Below are 15971 nucleotides of genomic sequence, written 5' to 3'. Positions count from 1 at the left end.
CACATTCCTACAAATAAAACTTCTTTTAAAAAAATCAAGAAAAAAGTTTTTAAAACTGCAAAAATATCTCCCTGTTAACTTTCACAGCACTTTTTTAAAGCATACGAGAGATTTCGGATATGGTCACATAATTATAACCAGTATCCTTTGAAGAAATGTTCTTGATATAATAAATATAAAATTTTAAACTATGATAAACAATAAAAGAACTAACTTTGATTTGAACACTGCCTCTAAGTTTTTCTAAAACATCTTTTGCTGAACATATTTTTATTTCAGGTGCTTTAGGAAGAGATGCAGCTTTGATATCAGGTACTGAATCCACTAAAAATTTTGGATGCCATCTAACAATGCTATTTTCAGGAATAACTGGTAACTTTATACTAGTTAAAAATTTCTGAAAGTAATAGTACATTTTATAAAACTATATACAAACATTTAAACACATATATGAAATATGTAATAAATTTCTGATCATATACAACTTTAAAAATTATGAAAGTTTATTTTTTACTATCAAATTTCACATTTTTTATAGCAGTACATATTTTTTACGCACTATATGTAAGAAATTTATTTAATTCAAAATAAATGAATAGAATGGATTTAAGCTTCCAGCACACACGTCATGCACAGAATTTACGACAAATTTTAATGCAATTTTTCGCATATCGCAGCTCAGACATCCGAAGGTCATTTCTATTTCTCCTTTCAACCCACAAAATGTGCTAACAGGAAGTCCTATGACTTTTTTTTTTTTTTGTAACTCGGCTTTTGTGCTATGTAGCAGCTTCACAAAAGTTACGACATGCGTGGGGTTGTGGGTGAAAATTCGAAAAATATTTTTTTCCTTGAATATGTTGTAATTTTGTGTAATTGATTGATGTGTATTATTTTAATTTGTATAAATTCGACTCTATAATTTTTATATTGGTTTCCATGGCAAAAAAAAATATGTACAACCACCTGAGTTTGCTCGCATTCTTCAAGAATTATCTGATAAAGAAAACGAAGACAAGGAAACCTTTGCATCTGAGAACAATAGCGATTTGAGTGAGGAAAATATAGATAAATAATATCTGTAGTGAATCGGAACAATATATTTTGGATGATGATGATAATAATGATACAGAAAAAAGGAATGACGATGATATGGTCTATGTTGGTAAGAATAAATCTTCTAAGCGGCGAAAACAGAAGTATGCAAACTGCTCAAAGACAAAAAATATGAATATTGTGAAAGTGTTACTTGGTCTAAAACAACATGCCAAGGATATAAAGGATGAAATATGATCATTTGTAAAAATAATTCATTATAAATATGCTTGATGAAATTTTGGAATGTACAAATAAATATATAAGTTTGCTAAAAGGCAAATACTCAAAAGACAGAGACTGCATTGTTACCTCAAGAGTAGAAATGATGGCATACTTTAAATTGTTATATATGATAGGAATAAAATAAGGACACCATGTAAATGCAAAAAAAGTTGTTCTCAAATGATGGCACTGGAAATAACAAGAGCTGTGATGAGCTATAAGAGATTTTTATTTTTGATAAGTTGTCTTCAATTCGATGATAAATCAACAAGATAGGACAGACATAAAATGAACAAATTGACAGCTATCCAGAACATCTTTGAACCATTTCTAAAAAGTTGTAATAATTGCTACACTTTTGGCAAATTTGTCACAATTGACAAGATGCTGCATCCCTTTCGAGGTCACCATCAATGGATTCAGTACATGCCTAGTAAACCACCGAAGTATGGAATAAAAATGTATGCTTTGTGCAATTCAAAAACATTTTATACATCTGGCCTTGAAATTTATTGTAGAGCACAGCCTAGTGGTTCTTATGCTGTTTCAAACAGTCCTATGGATGTTGTGAAAAGGTTGGTCTCTTCACTTGAAAACTCACGCAGAAATATTACAACAGATAATTACTACACAAGCATCCCCCTTGCAGATTATTTACTGCAAAAGAAACTGACTCTTGTTGGAACATTGAAAAAAAATAAGAGGGAAGTGCCACGGAAATTTTTGCCAAATAAGAGACGGATGGTGCGAACAGCAGTATTTTGTTTCCACCAGCCAAAGTTCTTGTTTCTTATGTTCCTCGTAGAAACAAATGTTCTTATGTTCCTCATAGAAAGCTACCATTCTTATTTCTACTATGCATGATGATGCCAGCATTGATACAACCACAAATAAACCTGAGATAATCATGGGTTATAATGCTACAAAAGAAGGAGTGGACACCATTCATAAATTGTGTGCAAGAATAGAATCACAAGAAGATGGCCTTGTGTTATCTTTTTCAGTCTTTTGAATATTGCTGGGATAAATATCCAGGTTTTGCACATGCTTGCAAAGGCAGCTAACACAGCTCCATGCTGAAGGATTTACCTTTTAGTCTTATGAAAGAGCATTCTTTATTCATGTGCTAAAATCCAAAAATTACTTTCCGACATTTCTAAGTGATGAAGTGCCAGAGCAATCCTTATCGCAATGAGGAACGTGCAGTTTGTGTGTCAGAGGAAAAAAAAGGGGGATCATCAGCATCTACGAAATGCAAGACATGCCTTAGATACACATGCAAACATTATTCTATTACTGAAATTATTTGCATGGAATGCAATGTGAGCTTGGAACACTGAGAAATATCTTTAGAATTCTGTTTTTCTATTATGACTCCAATCAATTCTATTTCTATTATTACCATTCTTTATTTTCTTTTATTTCTATTTTTTAGAAATAAATAAAAATATTAAAATTAGTTTTTGTAACCAGTAAGAAGTAAATTTCCTTGCAGAAGTAAGTAATGCTAAACTTACATTTTTTCCTATCAAGGTGAGTGTATTTTCCTTATTTTCTACAATGAAATGAATCACTGCCTTTCCACCTGACTAATATAAGCATTTAAAAATAATTGTTTTCATTTAAATGTGACATCATTTGTATTTTGCAATAATAAGGTTAATATTTTATCTCTTAACACATGTATCAATATTCACTCATTTCTGTCGTTTCTCATGCCCAAAACTGTATAACAACAGATGTCATAAAGAACACAACGCATGTGAGCTCATGTAAAATTGTGAAGCGCGCATGCTGGAAGGTTAAATATTATAAAAAAATTATGAAAATTTCCATTTTATAAATGAACTTAGATTTATGTTGTTGCTGCTTATGCTCACTTGTCTTACGTAGTCAGCCCAAGCCCACGAAATTCCTCGTGGCAAGGAGTGCTAGAATATGCCTGCCATTGGCAACAGCCTTAAGCATCTCTCAGGTGACAGTGTGATTTAGTTCAGTTCTGCCAATTTTGATGGAGAGCACCCCCGGGAAGATGGGTCGAGGGTCTCCCACCTCTCTCCCCTTCCACCAAACTACACGAGAGGACTTTCAGATCGCCGCATATTTAGAGTGCTGCCATGTTGCATCGACACTATAAATTTACAAACATCCCGGGCCCTTTGGAATGGCAGTCAGTGATGCTAACCATTTATTAAGTTAGATTTATTGTTGTTGGCAACAATAAATAGTTGGGCGGCCAGTTAAATTTATTGTTGTATGTAAATAGATTTATTGTCCATTCATATGAACAATTTTATAAATAATCATTGGTAATATCAGTAGACATGCTTGTCATTGAATAACAGCCTTGGATACCAAAAGTAAAAAGAATTTCTGCCCGACTGCACCCCAATTTTAACCAACAGTTAGAACACATGGATCTTGTACCTTTCTTTTTCTAGCATCAATAAAAAGACTTCAGTATTGACCAATTTTAAGTGTCGTCATTTCATAATAAGATTAGAACATAGTTCCTGAAGTCTAGATTGTAATCCACAGTCCAATAAAAAAATAAAAATAAAAAAAAAATTGGGGGGGGGGGTTACAAAAAGTTTTGAGGTTTTACTATTATTTACATTTTAATTATACTTAATTGTCAATAATTACATTTATTTTTGTTATTTTACTAGTTCATTATTTTATTTCTTTTATTCTTCCCCCTTCATTTTATAAAATTTAAAAATCAGCACAACATGCACGCAATTCAGATAATTATATCTACAGCAAACTCTTGATCTTGTAAACTTGGGATACATTAAAAATTCCTAAAACTGAAAGTTAGTAAATGAAAATATATTAAAAAAAGGTGGGAATGCATTTTTTGAGACCAAATTAAGGAATAAATGAATAATTTGTAAACAGTATTTCAATAAAAACATAAAATCGGTAAACTGGACTTTTTAAAAACAGGAGTAAATACCTCATGTGAATAACAATACTGAAATGTCTCTTAAATAGTAACAGTACAGTTATATGTCAAGATTATGCGACAGGCAATACCAATGAAGACACTTATGTCGGGAGGGGGGAGTCTAACTTCATACAAATGAATTTCATTTAAGTAAGATAATAAACATTTACTTAAAAAAAATAATGTAGTTTTCATATTATAGTTTCAAAATAATATTAAAATAAATGTACTACATGAAAAGGAGTTATATTGCTTCATAAAACTTAACAGACTCATCTAATGGCTCAATGAATTATATTATGTAAAATGTCTTCACAGCAAAATAATAATTTCTTTATTCTTCACCTTACAGATTGAACATAATCCTCATTAGAGTCAATGTTCTTCAAAATTTGTGACCCTTTTCTAACTGAACTGATATCTATTGAGCTTGCAGTTTTCATATGCTTTCTGATAGATTTGGGTTTCAAGTGTTGACTTGTTTAGTAGCAATCTGCTTACACATCTCTATAAGCTCATCAACTATCAAGTTCTTTGCCATGTGTGTTCAACAGGTTGTTGACATCATCATTATCAACTTCTGAATCTAGTTGCCTGATAGGATTAACAACTTCTGTTACATGAGTGATTTAATAAGTTTTTGGTGTGGATCCACTTCACTTTAAAAAAACAAATGGACAAATAAGGAACTGGGTAACTTTGATTTTCTGTAAGTCAAGGTATTGCAATACACAGCTACAAAATTTTTTATACCGCATTTAAACGATATGTCTGACAAATACCTCTACTAATCAGTATGCCATTCAGTATGGCATGAGTTAGAACAGGAAGATAAAATAGCCAAAACGTCTGGAATTTCTACCGCTAAACTATCAGATCGAAAAAGAAGCAAAAAGTTAGAAAAATGGTTTTCCTCTTGGATATAATTTCTGGCTCAATATTCATTATTTGAATAAAATACACACACACACACACAAACACACGAAAAAAAAAATCCTTTAAGCTTTAAATTATTGCTGTTAGAACACAGAATATGCCTTCAAATGAATAAGAGTTCTCCTTCCCTTTTCTTTTTTTCCAAAAGGCACAGTTTGGAATTCATCAAAATGGTTAATTATTCTGTATATTATGACATATTATATAATATGTACACTGTGCAAAAAAAAGGGGAGACACTTCTATATCTCCTGTTATACTGGGCCGATTGCCGAAATTCAAATTGCGTTTTTCATGTCTCGAAAGCACAATTATATATATTAGATATACATTAGATTTATATATAACATTGTTCTAATATAGGTATTTTGACACAAAATCGGACTTTTTCTGAAATGACATGCCAATTTTTTTCCATATTTCGATTCTAGACTCATTATGCCTAAATATTAAATTTTGTAAAATTTAGTGTGAAATTTACAGAGAAATTCAAAAATTTATCTTGGCACATTTTTGTTCAGTTTGCACCAAGAATAATTCACTTGGCGAACATCTTAATATATGGCAAATTATTTTCCTTTCCCTTTTTACACTGTGTGTGAGAACCTAACTTTCTAAATAGCAAAGGAAGAAGCAAATAAGTTTAATAAAAAAATTTAAAAAAAAAAAAAAAAAAAAAAAAAGAAGAAGAAGATTAGTAAATATATACCAAATTCAATTAACATAAAGGAACTAAAATTTTGAGAGATGACGATTTAAAAACTACTTGTGCAATTTTTGCAAAACTTGGCAGTTTGGTAAAATTTGAGTCGTAGAATTGAAATATGAAAAAAATTGGCATGTCATTTCAGAACAAGTCCGATTTTGTGTCAAAACACCTGCATTAGAACAATGCTATATATAAATCTAACACATATTCTAAGATTCGCTTTTGAGAATGATAAATGCAAGTTTAATTTTGTCAATTGGCCTAATAAAACAGGAGATATAGAATTGTCTCTCTCTCTTTTTTTTGTGTGTGTGTGTGTGTGTGTGTGTGTGTGTGTGTGCAGTGTATACAAAGGTTAATTATAATATAGATGGCACTAGGTTTATATGGCACCGTTATTAATTTCACAACCAGAACATAATGCACTAACTTAAATAATCTAATAACTCATAACACTTTTTTTTTTTTAGCAAAAAAGGGTATTAGCCCAGATGGGCTATTAATTTCATTTTGCGTTGGTTCACTATAAATGGCGTTTCACTTTTCAAATTGTTGCCACCAAATATTAGAGTCCTGTGTTATATTTAAAGAAATTAAATAATGAAGAATCTGCATAAATGTATGTATGTTTTTGCATTGTGATAAAACAATGGTACCTAGAGCCATCAAATTTTGAATAACATATGTGCATCTGGAAGCCTAAATTTGAATTTGAAATTTGTTTTATTATCAATTTCATATTTTGTAACACTTAGAGAATTTTGATTAACAAACTCAAAGATTTCAAAGCGAGCAATGGCAACAATATATGGGGAAAAACAATATTTTTTATCTCCAGCGTGCAAGACTGTGTAACAGAAATTCTAAAGATATGCTCATTTAAAAATTATTTTGTGATATTGCTGTTTAATTGAATTTTATGGTTTAAGTGCGAAGAATATGATATTTAATAAATAAAGGTAACACACAAAACGTTAAAAAATGCTCCTTTGGGCGTAATGCACATTGAATAAAAAAGAAGGGAGGGACAGTTCTGTACGCCTCTTTTTAATTGCCTGATTGATGAAATCCAACCTACGTTTTCCATGTCTTGAAAGTTCATCTTATAATACATACTGGATTTATATATATGACTAACCTAACAAACATATTTCAAAAGAAAATCAGATTTTTCTGAAATGAAAATGGCAATTTTTTGTGTTTTCTTTCTATACTTTTTTTTTTTTTCTTTCCTATACCTTGTTATAAGTTATGCTGCAAAATACCAAGTTTCTTAAAAATTATAAAATTCTTATTTTTATTTACTTATTTATTTATTTTTTGGTAGCAGCACTCAAAATGTTAATTGAATCTGATTTACAGTTGATATTTTTAAATTAAATTTTCTCGCTCTTTCCCCCCCCCCTTCAATTAAAAATGCTTGATAAGAAATTTAAATTTAATATTAGTTTAAAAGCAACTGTAAAACCCAAATTCAGAAACTATGTGCTGTTTCTGGTTTTACTGCAACATCATTTCTTTTCTTTTCTTTTTTTTTTTTTTTTTTGTCTTTGACATGGCTATATAACTTGATATTACTATTGCCTGATTTTCAGCTGCCATGGTTAACGATGCCACATCATTGGGCCCAGGTTCGAATCTCGGGGAAGAATGCTTATTTGTAACCATATCATATTTATGCAGCTTGGAGGCACTGAAAATACTGGCAGTGAGAGACCATCAGATCTGTCCAATGGAGTGTTTTCCATCAAAATCCAGGCAAAGCTGCATATTTAGTACAGTGGGGCTGTACCTGTATGACTAATTGTGAACTTCTGGTGTTCCATCTACTTCTGCCTGTACCTGTTTGAACTGCAAATATTCCTCAACTATTCTCTATGTCTTAAAAAATTTTCCAGAGCATTTCTTATGTCACATAGATATTTCTCATTTTTAATGTCTTAACAATTAATTAATATTGTCTCATTTTTTACTTTTCATTTTGGAAATAAATTAATAAAAACATTGATACAGTTTGATTGACTGGTTCTGATGGCTATATTATTTGACAAGGAATTACAATTTACAAAACTTAAATGTAATAACAGGAAATAAATTATTTCTTTTAATACCGCTCCGTGGCCAAGTGGCTAGCACATCACACAGCTACACCACAGGTCTGGGGTTCGATCCCCAGGTTGGGCAAGGTCGACTCAGCTTTTCATCCCTTGAATGGGTTGATCAAATGAGTACCAAGTTTGCTTGGGGACTACACCCCGGAGCTCAAGATCACGAAAGCAGATTTGGGGGCAATGCAGGCCGCGGCCCACTAGGGCTGTTGCACCACTGAGTTTAGTTTTATTTCTTTTAATAAAATTTATAAATAAAAGGTATACTTCTAGAAAGGCTAACCAATACTAATTAATGCTCGCAACTACAGATGAAAAACTCTCCTTAAACTATAACAAATCATTAGGATAGAGCTTTTTTAAATCTGATACATTCATCAGTGGATATTTTTATGAAGCTATGCATATTTTAAAACAAATAAAACCTGCACCTTTTTTGGGGAGAGGATAGAATAATTTGGCTGAAAATTTACAAACATTATATTTAACTTCTCTGAGCGAATAATGAATAATTGCTAAGCTGAATATAATTCAAACAAGAAACACAGTAAAACCTTCATAATGAAGAACATAATTTTGCTATTTAAAAGATTATTTGGTCAAGAAATTATCTGTTAATTTTCTATTATATTTATTTGAATATTTTCTTACAGAATAAGATATCTTGTTTGAAATAGACTTAGTGCACAGGCAGTACTACTATTATTCAATCATACAATAAAAATTCTTCAAATTAAATTTTTTTTTTTTTTTTTTAAATGCACTTAATACATACCTGGTGGTATTCCTTCGTTCGTTTTAAAAGACAATTTGCAAAAGATTTTTGCCTTTCTAGTAAAAACTGAGGGCTCATATGAATGAAAGCCTTAGACTTGGATGCTTTACGAATATCTTTTGCAGATGAATTGCTTTCAGATCCTTGACTGGCATCTACATCAAAATGAACACTGATTTTTAAAAAAGTATTATATTAAATTTAGAAATAGACTTTTAAATACTATGCACAGAATATAACTATAGTATGCATACTGAACAATAACTATTTAATTAAAAGTGAATTTTGGAATATCTTAATGTCTTTCAAAACATCACAATACTGCCTGGCTTTAATGAAAAAAAAAAAAAAATCTAAAATAGTTATATGTCACATGATAAAAAATATAAAAATTTGTTTCTAAAAAGTTAAAATTTAATTGACTATTTTATTAATTTCGTAAGTACACCTAAAATAATCAGTTTCACTTAGCCATAGATGAAGACATTTTTATTATGCTGATACTTTTCTTAGCCAAACAGCAGATTTGAATTGGCATCTGCATCGAAGTTACAAAATGCATGAAAGATGTAGATGGTCTCAGTGAATCTTGAAAAGATCTTAAATGCTAATATTATAACCTCACTGCCTTTTAGACAGGATATTTTAAAAATAAACAGTTAAATTTCAAATATATAGCATAAATATTTAAATATGCAAATCTTAAACATAAATATACTTAAAATATTGATCAAGAATATTTGAAAAATGTAGTAGTTAGTTTCAAATATGCAAAATAAATATTTAAATATGCAAAATAAATATTTAAATATGCAAATCTTAAATATATATATATGCCATTTTAAATACTGATCAATCTAAACTGCAGTATCTTATATAATAATCATATGGACGTAAATATGATTTTAAATATTGATCCTGCACATACAAGGTTTTATCTTAATTAATCAAGTTTTCTTATCAGTTTACCTTTACTTTCAATTATGACCAAAATGCAAATTGTTAAAATATATAACCACAGATTCTTAAGTTTGAGAGAAAGCTTTTGGCAGCCTTGCTCATCATTTATTTGACTTGCAATTGTTTGGCATTATCCACAAACTCTGCGGTTGATTATCGTTATTGTATAAATTTTATTGTAATCATAGAGTTTATTAATAAAAACTTTGTGCTTGCTGCAGTTAGAAGGTCAGACAGGATGATAAGTGAACTAACTGTCTTTATGTGTCTAGTTGTTTGGCATTTTAGATGTAAACATCCACTTCAGAATTGCTCAAAATAAACTAGACAATTTTATGGAAATAGTTTTAGTAGATTAAGGTAAAAGAATTTGTAAAAACAAAATGTTCCTTTTTATAAGGGCTTGTTATTAGTAATGCAGAAAGTCCAGTTAGTAATATGTTCGTTATATTTTAATAAATAAAAAAAAAGTGCTGTACCTTTATGTCTCAGAATGAGAGAGAAAATGCAAAATACAATTGGTCATTTTGGCAAATAATATTTTTCTTGTTAAGTAAAACAACACTTGTTATATTTATCACTGCTTCATCAAATTATTAATTAAGCATATATCATGGAATTTGATGTGTTAACATAAGAAATTTTTTGTACTGAAAATGCTAGAGCATAATGAATACTTTACTATAGACATTTTGCTTTAGAGCATATAAAAAATTAAATTTTGTACTTTTGGAACCTAAAACTGTTCTCATAGAATTTTCTACCTTATTCTGAGAAACTCTCTAATAAAAAATACACACCCAAGATTAATATTTATGAAAATTAAGCTTGTAGCAATTTTTTTCAAACATAATATAAAGAGTGATACAGATCAATATCTTACACGTAAACCTACAATAAAATATATTTCATTAAAAAATAAGTAAACGGTACTGTAAATTACAAAAAATCAAGATCTTTAAAACAAGTTATTGAAGCCTATTCGTATTTTGACAGAACTAATTAAGAAAATTTAAAGCCTGTTTTCTAAATTTAGCACAGGCCTACCAGTGCGCAAGAGGTAAAGACGCTGAACACTGGTAGTTCGGTCAGAGGTTCGAATTCTGCAAACGGGCTGGCTGCATGGGTGTTTTCGTGGTTTTCCCCATGTGTAACGTGTATACGAGCGAGTTTCCCTTAGAAAGTCCTCCACGAAGGCATCCCTCCCCTTAGGCAGATAGTCCTCGAGGCTTTGTCTTAATTAAATAACATAACCTAAACCTAAATTTAGCACACAAGGCATAAAAGCAAAATAAAATGCTAACTGAGAAAAATAAGACAAAATTTGTCTTTTGAAAAAAAAAATATTCATTAACACCATAGAAAAGCAAAATCAATCTTTTGTAACATAAAAAGTAACTGCATTCACAATAAATCCTACCATTATAAAAAAATTATATAACATCAACTTGCACACAAAAACACATAAAAAAAATTTTAAAGAACTATTAAAAAGAAAGCTGCACCTTATAAAACACTGTATAGTTAATACCCCTCAACATTACATACATATAATAACATTGTTCACCTTAGCAAAGAGCTCTAATAATTTGTATACCAGTATAGTACTTTGGAGTTGTAAACAGTTTACAGTTATTAGAAGAGAATTTACAAAGGAATAATCTTAATGTCAATATAACTGGACATTCCCAAATATAATAATTAATATCTGCCTTTTCATTGAATTTTTTGCAATTACATTGAACATTCTCTTTGAAAAAACTATTTATATTTTGTATATGCAGATGTTCTAGTATTTTTCTTATCCCCTGCCCTTGAAATTACTGGAAGACTTTTAAATTATCTTTTTATTTAGCACTTTTCTATGAGTAACACAATGCATCTACTATAATTTAATCTGTATTTACTGGTGATATAGCAATTGCTAAAATTTATTAAGTGATGCGGTCAAATCATAATGATTAATTCCTTTTCCAGAAAGGTCACCACATATTTTTCCTAAAAAGTGCATTATTTGCTCAGAAAGAAACAGTTTGATACAGCAATATTTAATTTATTCAATTCATTGAAAATCATCAATGAAATATTCCAACCAGTAAAGTCTCCCACTAAATTAGGAAGACACTTTTTATTTCATCCTTTGCTTCATTAAAATAAAATGCAGCAAATGGATACAATATGCAAATCACTTTTATTGCTTCCATCAAGAGACAATGAAAGAAAGGCAGATTTTGCAAAATACTTATCAGATGTTTTAGGTGAACATTTGCCACCTCACTAAGAATGGCACAAGTTTTAGTTTTAGCACATAACTATTTTTTTTCCCAATATCTGAATCAATAAACTTTTTCCTAAATAGAGAACCAACATGAACTGCAGAATTCAAGGCAATATTTTGTTCAATCAAAATCATGTAAAGAAACATTTGGCCTGAATACTATTTTAAGATTAGCAAAGTTGTTGACTTTCTAAGTTTTATTCAAACTTTCAACTTTTGATTACTTTGATGTTCCCCCTCCATACTATCACTTTTTCCTAGCATCAGAAAATTACATTCAAATTCATATACAAAATCCCTAAATATGTCCCTTACATGTTTCTTTAATGCAAAGAAACTAATTCTTGTATGCTGGTCTAAAATAATGGCAATATTGTTTTTTGCTCATTTTATCAAAATTCTTTCAAACTATGTACAAGCAATATTTGACACAACTTAATATATTTTAGAATCAACAATTCAGATCAGGTTTCCAGGTTAGCTGGATGAAATTCTGACAAACAACTTCTGAAACACTGTTAAACATTGAAGTAAGATATGTTAAAATAAACAAGTGAAAAGATGTTTCATATAATGTTATTACATTACCAATATTTTAACAGTACCACAATACTGTTTATATATTTGAAAAATATCATGAAGAAATTCGCAAATTACCGCCTCAAATGTTACCAAGCTTAAGTTGTTTAAAGCTTGTAAAATGGTGATTAAACGGCAAACCTAGCAACACATAATGTTAAAAATGTGAAAGTGAGGAAATGTTCAAATATTTCTTCCCTCTCACTGGAAAAAATGAGACTTGTCTGATCATTTGGTGAAGAGTGATAACTCCAAAATCTACTAAAAATAGTTGCAAAAATAAATTTGATGACAAATCACCATATTAGAATGATTTTTGTCTTGAAAAAATCATGAAAAATTCAGAAAAGTTAATATACGAGTACATGACCACTTCCATACAATAATTTACAAACATCATCAGTACCTGCTAATTTAGTCATCAGTACCTGCTAACTGAATTTAAAATGCTAACGGAAGAAACACCATAAATATATTATATCATTGCAAAACTTCATATATACATGAATTAAGATTCTCAATGATGATTATCATAAAATGTAATAAAAACTTTACACTTGGGACTAAAGAATGATGTGCAAGTGAAATTATATCACTCGATAAAAACTACAAGTGTCAACAAATAACAAGTACAATCACTGCACTAAATTTTATTCAGAAACTTTTTTTTAATATCACAATTTTGTTACTTTTCTGTTAATTCCATCATACATTTTTTTAGCATAATGGACATTGAACATTATCACACGTTACTTTCAGTACAATTTAACTGCTTCTTCTCATAATAATTATTTGTATACATAAATCTTACATTTTTAATGTAATTTTAAAAAAGAAATTTACTTGCTGAGCATAATTGCAATAACTGTGTTTTCCACTGTGCAAATATTTTAAATATTTGAGATTATATTTTATTTAATAGTTGACTTAACAATTGTTGATTTCATTAATCATAAGTATGTTTAGTACCAGTTTGTAAAAAAATTTTTGTGCACTTTTCACAGACAATAAATCCTTATTTTTTTTTTCTTTCAACTCATCTAATATACCTATGGCTAATAATGTCCATTGCTATGAGTGGGAACATTCGTCCTTGCATTGTAATAAGCCACAGTTGCTTGCCACAGTGCGAGTATAAAAACTTGAACTTTTTTGCCGAAACTTACTACTTACTTCTCACTTGCCTTTTCATGGCTGATGTCTGAAGTCGACTCATGAGTGTAATTGTTTATATATTTAGCCTCTTGTGAGATGTGATATCTTTTCTAAAAATGTTAAACGAAGTTGGTTTTAACTTTTGTTTTAACTGAAGTTTTGTAATTTTTAGCCCTTTCTGATGGAGTCTAATGGTGATAAAACATAACCAAATACCTTGCACATATTTTAATAATAAACTTTAAGAAAGTATATTTATTCAAAATTGCTATAAAAGCTTTTATTTAGTTTTGCAATGCTTTATAATTTAAAAATATTTCTGTGTTGTATTTCTTTAGGGGATACTTTTATGAATTTTTATTGACAATCAAAATCTTACATAAATGCCACACGGAAAAAGGTTAGGCAGTGTTGTGAACTTAACAAAAAAGTAACACATTACATACTACACACTATCAGTGACCTTAGCATTCATTTTGTTTAGTTTTTCAATATTTTGTTTAATGAAATTAAATGAATTTTTATAATGCCATTTTTGCAAGATCTTTTGTACTTAATTGACTGTAGATTCAACAACAGGCTGTTTACAACTTGAATTTACATATAGTGCACTGAATTGAGCAACAAGTCTTATCAATTCGTTTTGCTGCATCATAAATACTTTGGTCATAAAAAAAAATTGTGTTTTGAGCCCAAAAAGAAATAAATCTAGAGGTATACTAAAGAGAATATGTTATAATTTCATACAATATGAATACATAGTTATTTTAGAAATGACTCAAATAAGCTAAGAAGTTTGTAAGAAACTCTTTCTGTATGTAAAAAATCAAGAAGTAAAATTACAGCTTAATTTATCATAAACTGATTTAAATAAATAAATAAAACTTAGAATTCTAGATAAATATGCACATCTGTTGCAAAAACAACACAATTTTCAGATGTAGTAATAGAATACTTTAGAATTATTAACTACTCATATGAAAAAAAAAGTCAATTAATAAAAGCTAAAAAGATATTTCAGGTATTTTTAAGAATAATTTTAATTATGAACATCATATTTACAAATAAAATACGATTTATTTAACTTCTCAATGCAACAAAAAACTTAAATTACCAATAAACAATAAATTAGAATTAAAGAATTAATTTTTTTAACTTAATTTTTATACATTATTTTATTATTCGCAGCATCAAAATGTATAATTTAAATTTGTTCACAGCCATTCAGTTCCTTTAGAGGTTCAAAATATGAATTAATAAGGAAAAAAGTGAGTGTTATTATATAAATCAGAAACTGTGCTAATTCCATACTACTGATAACTCAGTTAAGATGAGAAAAGTGATACTTCCACATCTGTATCATTACCAAATAATATAATAAATAAAATTTTATACATTATAAAAATACAATATAAACATTTTAATTAAATTCCATAATAAAAATCTGTTCGAATAATACTTAGTAATGTTTTAAAAATATATGTGTGGAGGGATAGAGAGAGAAAGGTATACACAATAAGGATGAAGATACATTAATTTACACACTTTTTTTAATTAAGAATTTAAAGCATGCTTATAATATATAAATTTGCTTTTAAACTAAACTTCATAAGATCTTAATATTTTATGTTTATGCTATGTTGATATATTAAAAATTTTACCTTCATTTTCAGCAAAGTTAGGAGAAATGACTAGCTGATAATCAAGTCCTCTTTTCTTTTTGTTGGTAAAAGCTGAACTACAGTTTTCTAAACTTATACTGTATGCTGATGGTAAAACTGCAACAATCTGACCTAGATGAGTTTCAGTAAAAGACCTGGGAAAATAATAACTTTTAATATATTAATTTTACCATGATCATACACTATATTTGTATGTGATTTATAATTACTTTGCATTATATATTGTTTTAAGTTATAATTAAAAGTAAAATAATTTTAATGTTCAGAAATATAGAGGAAAATAGGGAGGAAAAACAAGAGAAAAGAAAAAAACTGGAAGAAATGATTTATGATATTGCTAAAGGAGATAAATTTATTAATAAGCATTTAAATTATTTGAAAACAATTATTTTATTATACCTACGATAAAATACAAAGTAAATAAATCCAGCAAAAAGACTGAAAGAATTCTTATTCATTTAGGGATATGATATTTCATTGAAACCCCCCATATGCCTAAAAAGAAAATGATCATTATAA

General features: G+C 29.0%; 2 protein-coding genes across 3 annotated transcripts in view; one reads left to right on the top strand and one right to left on the bottom strand.

Annotated features, from left to right (window-relative positions):
• aln (divergent protein kinase domain 1C) overlaps nucleotides 1–7923 on the top strand; it is an 80738-nt gene extending 72815 nt beyond the window's left edge. For both annotated transcript variants that reach the window (XM_085811498.1, XM_085811497.1), the window contains one exon: nucleotides 7511–7923. In XM_085811498.1, coding sequence (XP_085667624.1) covers nucleotides 7511–7579 — 69 coding nt within the window. In that variant the 3' untranslated portion in view covers nucleotides 7580–7923. The remainder of the gene's footprint in view (nucleotides 1–7510) is intronic.
• The window catches only part of dup (chromatin licensing and DNA replication factor double parked), a 97414-nt gene that overhangs the window by 36211 nt on the left and 45232 nt on the right, over nucleotides 1–15971 (bottom strand). Inside the window, exons 4-6 of the mRNA XM_085811496.1 lie at nucleotides 15432–15586; nucleotides 8799–8953; nucleotides 215–397 (exon numbers count right to left, since the gene is read on the bottom strand). Coding sequence (XP_085667622.1) covers nucleotides 215–397; nucleotides 8799–8953; nucleotides 15432–15586 — 493 coding nt within the window. The remainder of the gene's footprint in view (nucleotides 1–214; nucleotides 398–8798; nucleotides 8954–15431; nucleotides 15587–15971) is intronic.

Source organism: Stegodyphus dumicola, chromosome 2 (genome assembly GCF_044657685.1).
Source record: "Stegodyphus dumicola isolate Sdum_Otavi_A_Nest chromosome 2, ASM4465768v1".
NCBI classification, from domain to species: Eukaryota; Metazoa; Arthropoda; class Arachnida; order Araneae; family Eresidae; genus Stegodyphus; species Stegodyphus dumicola.
The sequence above is the reverse complement of the archived record's forward strand: the minus strand, read 5'-3'. Positions and strand labels throughout refer to the sequence as shown.